General features: G+C 31.7%; 2 protein-coding genes across 2 annotated transcripts; both read left to right on the top strand.

Moving 5' to 3' along the window:
* Window positions 1-1,065: 1,065 nt before the first annotated feature.
* On the top strand, window positions 1,066-3,345 carry LOC139099028 (interaptin-like). Its single transcript, XM_070651422.1, has one exon. The coding sequence runs from the start codon at window positions 1,066-1,068 to the stop codon at window positions 3,343-3,345; it is 2,280 nt and encodes a 759-aa protein (XP_070507523.1).
* Window positions 3,346-5,308: 1,963 nt separating this feature from the next.
* Wdr59 (WD repeat domain 59) lies at window positions 5,309-10,060 on the top strand. The gene is given in 9 exon segments (XM_070651416.1): window positions 5,309-5,996; window positions 6,064-6,692; window positions 6,790-7,476; window positions 7,479-7,641; window positions 7,824-7,947; window positions 8,687-8,713; window positions 9,277-9,691; window positions 9,779-9,822; window positions 9,881-10,060. Coding segments are annotated over 9 exon segments (2,685 nt in total). The 5' UTR covers window positions 5,309-5,490; the 3' UTR covers window positions 9,971-10,060.
* Window positions 10,061-11,254: the final 1,194 nt, after the last annotated feature.

The raw sequence follows: 11,254 nt of genomic DNA, 5'->3' as shown, positions 1-11,254 counted from the left end.
GTAAATAGAAAGAAACATTTTTGAATATTTTTAATTGATATTATTGATTTTACAGCTATCTTGACTATCTTTAGATGTCTATTTTGTATTGTCACAATACTTGCGAATAACAGACAAAGCGCTTGGTCTCAAGAGCAGATCAAAGTGAAAGCAACGCTTACGAGGATGCTCATCTATTATGTTTAATATAAGCAAGCTCTAGAGAGCATGCTCTTTGCCTGTTAGGGTACTTATACAGGTAGTTTATCATAATTGAGAAGGATCTTGGGAATTGGCCAGCAATAGATATTTAGAACATCCATTAGAGGTGTCTATTAGAGGATCCATTAGAGTGCGATCCATACTCGAATATAACAAGGCAGTTAATCGATATAAAAATCTAATTCCTGGTCAGATTCAATGCCAGAGTCTCATTGTTTTAGGGATAGATTTTTGAATGATTAATCGATTTGTGCTATTCAGAACAATTGATCTGTACGGTCAGTAAAGTAAGATAATTCTCAAAAGGATGCTCCTTGTCTCTTAGTATCAAGAGGCATGGTTGAGTTCTGAAGCTCATCATTTTCCTATTCAAATTAATTTGTCCATTTAACCAAAAAGTGCGCCTACTAATAAAGAATAATAAAATCGTGACAAACTGTCTTTAGGAAATAATTGCAGCAATTATTTGAACGTAATAATTCCTATTACTTCACTTAATTATCTGTTTTTTTGACTACTTGGATTTTGAATTAAGCCTAAAGTCGCAAAAAAAATTGTCTAAATTATTGCAAAATAAAACTTGTTTTGCTGCTGAAATTTCCCCTCAGCTTTTGTTTGTACTCTGAACTCATCACGACTTAGTACTCACGATTTTAATTTTCTTTAAATTTCAACTTTATTTTTAAGCTTTTCTTAGTCATTTACAGTCAAGCTTACAAACATGAAGTTAATAATTTTTTTAATATTTTTTGCAACTTTTTGCAAATTTAATTTTGCCGTTTAATTCCAAATGATTTTATTTCATTCCAAAACTACCGAAATGTCCTCGCCTATATCCTTAATCAGACGAAGTCAATTGATAATATGATAATTGAAGAAGTTGAGAATCTCATTGGATATGCCGATGAATCTGATGAGTATGTGCGAACCATTGGCGATCATCTGATTAAGTCACTCTTCAATGAGCCACAAGTTCCACAGTTTGATGAGTATGGTGCTGAATTCTATCATCTTACGTGTCAGCAAATTGAAGACGAACTTAAAGTTTTATTTGAAGTGTCGAAACATTTTATAAAGAAGGCAATAAGGAACGAAGAAACGATAAAAATGCTAAAAAATGTAGTCAGTGACTTAGCTTTACTTGAATATGATAATTACAACTTAATATCAAGTGTCATTGACACAATTGCTGATAATTATGCAGCACAGAATCATGTCTTTACAATGATTGAGAATTTGGACGATGAAATTCAGAAGGAAATTGACACAATTGCTAAATATTGTACCAAGAAGGACTATCGAATTGTTGAGATGATTCAAGAACCTAAGGATGATGGCTGGTTGGATGCTGTCATCGATAATGGACAGGAATTTCTAAAAATGATGGGAATTGCAACTGATGAGAGCATGGAAGCAGAAGAATCACCAGAATTGATAATTATAGGCAATGTAGACACTGAAAGTCGAATGTTTGATGATATAGAAACTGATGCTGCTAAGGAGCAACAAGTATCTGAATTGAATATTTTTGAAGAACTTGAGGATCCAGAAGAATCAAATTTAAACAAAACTTTTGAAAATTTAGAACCAATTGTCTTCAACTTAGTTGTTGAGCCAGAAAATCCGAAGATTGATGACAAATTGTCAGAAGATCCAGCACAAAATGCAGAAACTGATGAAATTTTGAACTTTTTGACTAACAATCCTGAAGTTGTTAAACTTTTACTTCAAGAAGTTGAGGAAAATATTATTAATGAAACTGTCGATGATTCAGAATTGAACGATATACCTGATGAGGATAATGCAGACCTAAAAGCTGATAATCAGGTTTCATTGCGCTTTGATGATGAAGTACCACGTGAAGAAATTATGATTAAAGATGCTAATTCAGAAAAGGAAAGTTTTGAAGACAACAGTTTTGATTTGGAAAATGGAAATCCAAAAGACTTAAATGTGAAAGGAATTATAGTGAAAATTGAATATCCAGAGGAAGAATCTTCCAAGAACGAACTGAAAAATGATCAAAAAAATATTAAAATCAATCCCCAAGAACTTGAAATTGACTCGGAAACTGACCCAGAAACGGAAATTTTCAAAAACACTGATGATGATTATTTGGAAAAATTGATAGAAGCCGAGGAAATATTGATGATGGAACCGGATTTTGAAGTTGAGACTGAAAAAAATTCAAAATCAGATGAACCAGAAATTAATGAACAAAAAGTCTCGAGAATGAATAAAAATGAAAAAATTGTCGAAAAAGACATTCGTAACTCGGAATATTCAGATGATGAGTTGCCATCTCAGCCACAAAATGAAGCAGCATCACAAGATTCTAAAGAGTTTGTTGATATTCAAGCTGAAAATCTCAACCAAGAAACTGAAAATTCTGTATATGAAAATTCAAATTTTGAGAATTTTATGAAAATTCCTGATAATTTCTGGGAAGTTCCACTCGGATTTTGGAATAGTTTTCAGAATTTTTTACAAAATATTTCAAAGGAAGGCGATAAAAATGTTGACTCAAATAATCAATCTGATTTTGATGAGGATCTAGATCGAAAAACAATAATTTATAATCCTGAAAGAAGTGACAAAACACCTAAAAATTCGGAAGATTCCAATGAAATTGAATCAAATTTGGCAAAACTGATTAAAGATTCTTACAATGAAAAATCTCTAAATGATGAAAAATCAAAATCAGGTCAGTACAAACCAAATGAATCTAAAACAGAACATTCAGAAAATGAGAAAAATGCAGAGGAAATTGATGAAGAAATTTTAAATTCTGAGCTGCTTAATGGTGAAATATTGACTGGAAATGATGAATTTATCAATCCAAATGAATTTAAAATAGATGCAAAAGATCGATTTGATTTTGAGGAAGGAATCGAAGGAATTGATGATGAACTTGTGACAGAAATCAAGCACAATAAGGAAAATTCTGACAATTTTGATGATAATAATTTGAAAGATGATTATACTTTTGAAGTTGAAGACATTTTTGATACAAACATTGACAAAAATTCTGAAGATTTTGAAGGTCAAATTGAAAAGTCAATCCTGGTGGATCTTCAATTTAATAAAGATGACGAAAAGGCAAAGAAAAAAATTATCGTGATGGAATTGAAGAACACGACTTGAAAATTCACACAATATCAAGAAAAAGTGGAAAGTCTGAACTCAAATTTGGATCAACAAGACATCCTGTTGGATCTTCAAAATGAATTTAAAATTGATGGAGCAGATCCAAATTTTGATCATTTTGATCAAATTAAAGAACTCGAATGATCGGATGTCAATAGTGATGATTTTGACGGAGAAGTTTTTGATGATACAAGACTCGATGAAGAACTTAACCAAATAATTAACAAGCATTATGAAATAGAATCTAAAGAAACTGAGGATATTGACGAAAGTTTTGAAAATCAAGAAGAGGATTTGAGTAAAAGTAAACAAGAAATAAAGAAAACATCCAAAAATTCAGAAGAAAGTGAGAAAAAGGATGAAAGTCAAGAACAAATTGAAGACGATATGACAGAACAAGAAATTCAAGAATTATTTGAACTGATGATAGAAAATGAAAACGAGCAGCTTATGTGATTAAGGACCTTTAAACAAAGAGTTTGACTTCTTACTATCTAAAGCCTCTTGCATATCTTACAATACCTTAGCTACCTACATAGCCCGTGAATTATCTCTCTTGAATAGTGTATATATAACTAGAATAATACCCCACAAAGCAAGAGGGGAAGATTTTAGTTTAACGATTACCCAAGCATATACGGTAAATCCCCATGTATTACCTAATTTATATTAATAACATAACATTATAAAACTACAGTCACAGTTAAATAAGTAACTCCTCCAAAGTGGACGGGAAGAATTAAATAAAAATCAATTAAAATATCAAACTTAAACAAATTTTAATTTGTAAGATTTCGGTTGGAATTTAGTTTCACATTTCAAAATTGTCTTACATTGCGAATACTTGTACAACTCCAAAAAGCATCGAACACCTAAACAGCAAGCCACAATCGAAACTGCACAAGCCCTATTTCCTATAAATTATCATTTTTTAGAAATTTCTGCGACACAAAGTAACTGTGGTACTCTAACTTGTAACCGGATTCAGTTTAAAGTAGAATTTTGTCGAGCGATTGTCGATCAATATTTTCATAATTGTCAGTGTCAAAACAACGATCTAGACCTTCAAACGTCAAAAACACGGATATTTTTGGACTTTTTAGCGCATTTTTGAAACTTGTTTTCAAAAAGGTAGCTTAATAATGCACTTTGTTCGTTCGTTCGTTCGTTCGGTCGTTCGGCTGGAACGCGAGATCTCGAAATCTAGACATCGTAGAGAGCTCGGAATGGTTTTAAAATATCAGTTCTATCGAGTTATTGGGTTATCGGTCATTTAGAAGTTTTAAATCAATGCATAAATAGTATAATGAACAATTTTTCATTTTCGTATACAACAACAACACGTTTTTTCATTGTTTTACAGTGTTTTTCGATGTTCTTCGAATTTTTAACAGTGTTTACTGAACAAAATTTAAATTCATCATAACCGTTATGTGGTTTGAATTATTAAAATCCGTTAAATTATCAATCTTCCGCCTGGAAGTGACTTGGATTCTACTGGATCTTGCTTTGTGGGTTTGGAAGTGACCTGGGTCCTACTGAACTGACTTATTAATCAAATACTGATCGCTGGGACAAAAATGCGCTTAAGTCCCTCGATCAATAATACGAGGACTTTTGTAATTTTTTTATGACAGTAGCAAAAATTTCCCACAGCGTGCTGCTCGTGAATATAATAACATTAACAAACAGGCTTAAATTTATTACAAATAAAATTTTAATTTTGTTTACAAATTGGTGAGCCAAGTGAACATTTAAAGATTTTAAAAGCGTTCTAAATTTAAAAACAACTTTACTCCAAACCCGTACGCAAAAATGCATGTAAAATAAAATCAGAAGAATTTTTGCCAAGCTTATCATTTTTTTGCTCACTTTACAGTTAATACTCCAAAAAACAGACCAATATTTTGTAAACAGATTGTGTTTTCGTAGTTGCATGCCCCTTTTGTTTTGATTTATTCTACCAGCTGATAGTAAAGTAAACCTTTGTGTAATTTCTTAATTCTTATTAAAATGATAAAAATTGAGATTTTTGTGAAACTTTAAACATAAATAATCAGCAGACTTCCATAAAATGATCAATATATCAACATAATATCAACGAAATTTATCAAAAAACATAAAATTAAACAAAACTAAAAAATGGACATAGAAATTGAAGAAAAAAGTCCTGTGACTCGTCAGGCTGAATATTTCATGAATCTCGATGATCTTCAAGCCACAGCACTGTCAATCAACTATACTGGACAATATCTCTTACTTGCTGGACGACGTCATTTGGCACTCAAAAATTTAGACAATTACGCCGAACCTTTACAGCTGTTTAATAGAAACAGCAAATTTGAAGTATCATGTGCTGAATTTGCAATATGCAATCAGTCATCGGCATTTTGTGCTATTGCAACTTCTCAGCTGATTGAGGTCCTTAAATGGACGGAAGCTAGTCCAGTTCTTGAATATTCATTGCGTGCTCACACGAGAGTAGTCACAGATATAGATTGGCATAGCAAGCATCCATATATGCTAGCTACATGCAGCATTGACACTTATACACATTTATGGGATTTGAGGGATCCAAAGAGGCCAATTTTATCGTTGTCAGCTGTTTGCATGTCTGGTGCTACACAAGCTGGATTCTCGAGAGCTAGGTGAGTTGGTATTTTGTAGTTTTGTGCTAAACTTACCTTAATTTTTGGATATTTCATCTGCTTTTAGTGGGAATTTCATAGCAACAGCACATGACGGTGATCTTCGCATTTGGGACATTAGAAAAGGTTCACGACCAGTCCAGTACATTACAGCTCATTTAAATCGTATTCATGGTATCAACTGGAGTCACACAGAAGAGAGCAACCTAATCACAGCCTCACAAGATGGAAGTGTCAAGTTCTTCGACATCAATAATCCAAGAAGAGCTGAAAGAATCATTACAACAGCAACTCCATCACCAGTTTGGAGGGCTAGATATACCCCACCGTCATTTAAAGACGGTCTGATAACAATTATTGTCCCAATGGTCAGTTCTGAAGGTGGTGAAAATTCATTGCTCCTCTGGAGTAACTCCAAAAATAGTCAAAGTCCAGTCTGCTCATTCACTGGACACAAAGATGTCATCCTTGACTTTGCATACAGAAATGATCCATACTCAAGGTCAGATGACTTAGAAATATGCACATGGAGTCGTGATCAGACATTTAGAGTTTGGAAATTAGATCAGGAACTTCAGAACTTATGTTACCAAAATACAATTGAGACTGAAAATGGTGTGGTTGCATTGGAATATCATCAGAATCAGAAGAATGCTACACAGCCTAGCTGCTTATTGCTGCATGAATTTACGACTTGTCCTATTGAATGTAAGTTGTTTTGAAGACTTCCTCTTCCTCCTTAAATCTAGTTAATATCACTTCCAACTAATCAAAATGTATTTCATCTTTTCAGCTATTCCAGGAGTACAAAAGTTTGAATACGACTTGGATAAACGCAATGCAATGGCCAGAGTATCCATCAATGGATTTATTATCATTATTCAATTAATCTTTCCATCTGGATATCCATTTACAAGTGTACCAATTTTTGAATTCTGTCCAGGAACAACATTGGATGAGAATTTATCACTGAAAATGATGAAGGTCCTTAAAGAGACTGCAGCAAGTAGAATGAAAAAGGGAAAGATTTGTGTCGATTCATGCTTAAGAGCACTCATTTCTGACTTTAAAAAGGAAACTGGAGGTGATAAAGCTCATTATTTGAGGCTACAATCACCAAGACTTGAAGGTGCTCTGTCCAAAGCCTTGTCAGATTCAATGATTCCATTTCCAAAGACATCCGGTATTAAATTTAATCCAACTGGAATTTTAGTGACATTTTCACGTCCATTTGCTGCCAAAAGATTTAGTTTGAGAAATCAAACGACAACACCAAGAGCATTATCAGCTTTATCCGGTGGATATCTTGGAAATGTCAACGGCTCTAAGCCAGTCTTTTATCCACCAAAAGACATAATGGACAGAAAGTCATCAATGAGTGTCAGCATCTGTATCTATGATGTTTCAAAGCTCCTTATGGTGTCTAGAGAACTTGCTGAAAATTATGTGATAATTCCATCAAATCTTCCACTTATGTGTAAAGGAACAAGGAAATTGCTGAAGAATTTGGAAGACCTGATTTGGTGCAGACTTGGAGTATTGCTGAGACAATTGCATTGGCATTAAATAATAGTGATTTTGAGCTGTCGGATGATGAAATGTTCTCAAGTCCAAATCCATTCGCAAAGGCATTTTTGGAGGCTCTGTAAGTATTTTAGATTTGATGATGTATTCTGATTTGGAAATATTAGGGAGCGTAGGCATTTACGGAATACGGAAGGTTGTTGTCAACGCTGTATGCCTTAAGGTTATCCTTCAATTTGATAACTTTCCCGACACCTCCTTTGAATCCGTTAAGAATTGATAATTAATCGAATTTTCTTTTAGAATAAACCACTATGCAAAGCAAGGAGACGTCCAAACAGCAGCAATGCTCTGTGTTACTTTCGGTAAATACTGTCAAGAGATTTCATCAAGGACTTCATCATTTTCAACCAAATCGAACACAAGCGTAAGTTTCAATTCTTATTTAGTTAATGAAATGATGATGACTTTATTTAGTGGTAGTCAATCGGTTCAAAAAGTCAGTTTCTCATATATACCTTAGCTGTACTAAGCTGGGTACATTTAAGGTGTGACAACTGGTACAAAAGATGTTGACTATCACTGCTATAATTTAATTAACATATAGGTTAATATGCAATATTTTCTAGCGGTAATATGCACTTTAATATATATTTATATGCATTAATAAATTTAAGGCATGACTAAGCACATTAGTTTGATAGCAATTTGAATTTTGCTAATTGATTTTGATGCAATTTTGAAAAGGATTTATTTTCCAGTAAAAGTCATCAATTCTACACTTTAAATCTTTGATAATATTTACAAACTTTTAAAAAATTTGTATTTTCTTATATTCAATTTGAGGACTGTACACTTATTACTTAATGCTCTTAGATGTGATGAGTTGAGATTAAAGTTAGCTGGATTTCGAAATCCAGATTTTGGAGTCCATTTGGAGTCCGAAAATGAAAATAAATTGAGATTTTGTTTTAATTTTCATTTGTTTACATCAAAAAATCTATTTTCTGCATTACGTAATAAGTGAACGGCCCCATATTTAAGTCACATTAAACATCATTAAGACAATGGAATAAGGTTTTCAAAATACTAACAAAAAAATTTCTTATTTTTTTCTTTTTCGCATAAAATAAATTATAAAAAAAATGTGAAAAACTGTATTTTAGCATTTACATGCACAACGGTTACTCAAGGTATTTATCCAGTGTGCTTAACATTTTCATATAGTTTTTTTTGCATGATTTACTAATAAATTAGTATTAGATTCAAACAAAAATTCATTCATGTAGTAAGCAAGCATGCTCAATGGTTACCGTAGTGTACACGGACTTTGGCGGGATTGGGAAAGAAATGAAATGGAACTGTGACAAGATTGGTACGGTACCTAGATAGGATTGGAACGAAACTGAGACAGAACTAAGACGAGACTGAGTTTAAACTAGGAAATTCCCACAGTTCCTACAATTTACCTCCAGTTCTCCGTGTCGTTAAAGTCTTCTCATTATAAAGTCAATCACTATTCTAATGAATTTTGTGAAGGAAATTCGAATTGGATTCACACTTCTAACGAGTATATTACGGTATCACTGAGCATGCTTTTCATCTTTTAGCACTGTATCCAATTTCAATACAAACATTTCTTCCTTAATTCACTGCATTTTCCCATCTGCATGACATCTCCATCAATTTGTGTTATTCCATGTTGCAATCCTCAAAATATTCAATAAAATAATCACAACAATATCTCCCAATACAGCAAAGTGCCTCACCATATCACACTGTAACAGCGATGGATATCAATTCTCAAAATTCAATCAAATACAATGCCTGGGTGCTGGCTCAACATCTTAAAGGACAAACGAGAAGCAATTCTTGGTCAGATTCACTTGATGACTTCAGAATTAATGAAATTAATCGAAGCATTTTGGGTGAAAGTAACCGAACTTTTTACGATACTCTGAAGAAAACCTATGCAGATATACTTTATTGCTTCAATATGCTGCCTACTCGAGCTCAAGTGATGAAATTTGTATCATTTCCTGTTCAACAGCCTAGCACTGTCGAGTTTATGTCTGAGTGTGTACAATGTAAGAAGACTTCGAAAGGTCCATCGTGTCTACATTGTAAGAAGTTTCTCCTTTATTGTGCATTTTGTAATTTACCAATTAAAGGTGAGGATTAGTTTTGATTGATTTTTATATGGACAACATTACTAAGGTCTTCTTACTAAAATTCTTGATTTATTTTTCATTTTATAGGATCTGCAAACAGTTGTTTAACATGCAGTCACTCATTTCATACGGTAATTAACCATCGTTTTACTTTTATAGAATTTAAATTAATTATTGTCTTTTGAACAGGCTCATTTGATGGAATGGTTTGAGAACCACGATATATGCCCGGTACCTGATTGTGGATGCTGTTGTCCTGAAAATTTTGCTATTTCATAAATATTTGTTTATTAAAAATTACATATTTTATCAAATAATTGTTATTGTCTCTTGAAAAATAAATTTAAAATTATTGAAAAAAATTAAAAATTTTGTTTTTTTGTCATACTGGATTTTGTGCATTTTTGATGCAGCAAATAAGAACAGATAACTAAATGCTGAAAATTTTAAGCGAGTCAGATTTAAATTTATTATCTGATATATTTCTTTTCATCAAGCATTTATATTAAACCACAAAAAGAGTGCCAAACCCTTTACAACTTCTTCAAAAAAAAAAAAAAGAATTTGCTGAATTTTAATAATTTAAAATAAAAACAATTAAATAATTGTTTTTTGAAATTAATTGATTGAAAATTCGTCAGTAGTTGTTGAATTGTTGAGCTTATCAGAAGTGAAAAAAAGAACTTAAAGTGCAAGTCAGAAATTAAAAAAAAAATGAAAGAGAGTGAAAAACAATTAATTGTCAGTGGTGCGTGAGATAACTTTTAAAAATCCTTTTCAAATTTATGAATTGAAATGTTTGAAAATTGAATAATTTTGACAAATGGAACTATTAATATGCTGTTAGCATTTTCTACAATCATAAAATTTTTTGAAAAATTTATTTTTTAAAATTTCATTAAAGTTTTTTGTTGAAAATTTAAAAAAATTTTTAAAATTAAAAATTTTTTAAAATTAAAAAACTTTTAGCTATTCAATCTTTAAGATCCAGTTGCTGCGCCAATTAATGATTGTTTAACGAGTGAAACTTAAATTAGACCTACAGTTTAAGTGGGATCAGAACCACTCCTTTTATGATATTAAATGGGAGGCTCAAAAATTCAAAAATATTTTTTAAAAATTTAAGTGCACTGTTTGATAAAATTCTATAAATTTTCTATGCAAATTTAGAAACATTTTTAATTTTATTTTTCCTGAGCAATTAATTATAAGAATAATAAAATTATGTGTGCGACATAAAAAAAGTAATATTTTTTGTGCTGTTTAATAAATTTTACGCAATTGTTGTCAGCGAAATCGAACAAAATATATTTTATAAATATTTAAGTTCATTGAATGGAAGTCTAGTTTTTTGGTTATTTTTCAATTTTATTCAATATTTCAATATTGACTTTTTTTGATCATAAAAGCATAGAAATTTAAGTTTAAAATTTTTTAAATTTAACTTAATTTTAGATGGCAATAAAAGTTGTTTGAAGCTATTTTGTATTTCACATTTGAAGCATCAAACACTCATGATAGTTTTGATTATCATTTTCGTCTTGATTTCAATACTTTTGGCAT

This window comes from Chironomus tepperi, unplaced genomic scaffold (assembly GCF_022539635.2).
Source record: "Chironomus tepperi strain 1889 unplaced genomic scaffold, CSIRO-AGI_Ctep_v1 contig_458, whole genome shotgun sequence".
In the NCBI taxonomy this organism is placed as follows: Eukaryota; Metazoa; Arthropoda; class Insecta; order Diptera; family Chironomidae; genus Chironomus; species Chironomus tepperi.
Note: the sequence above shows the minus strand (reverse complement) of the source record. Positions and strands in the feature narration are given on the sequence as shown.

What these genes read in the sequence shown, in the direction of transcription:
- LOC139099028 (XM_070651422.1), top strand. Translation starts at nt 1,066, where the DNA reads ATGATAATTGAAGAAGTTGAGAATCTCATTGGATATGCCGATGAATCT.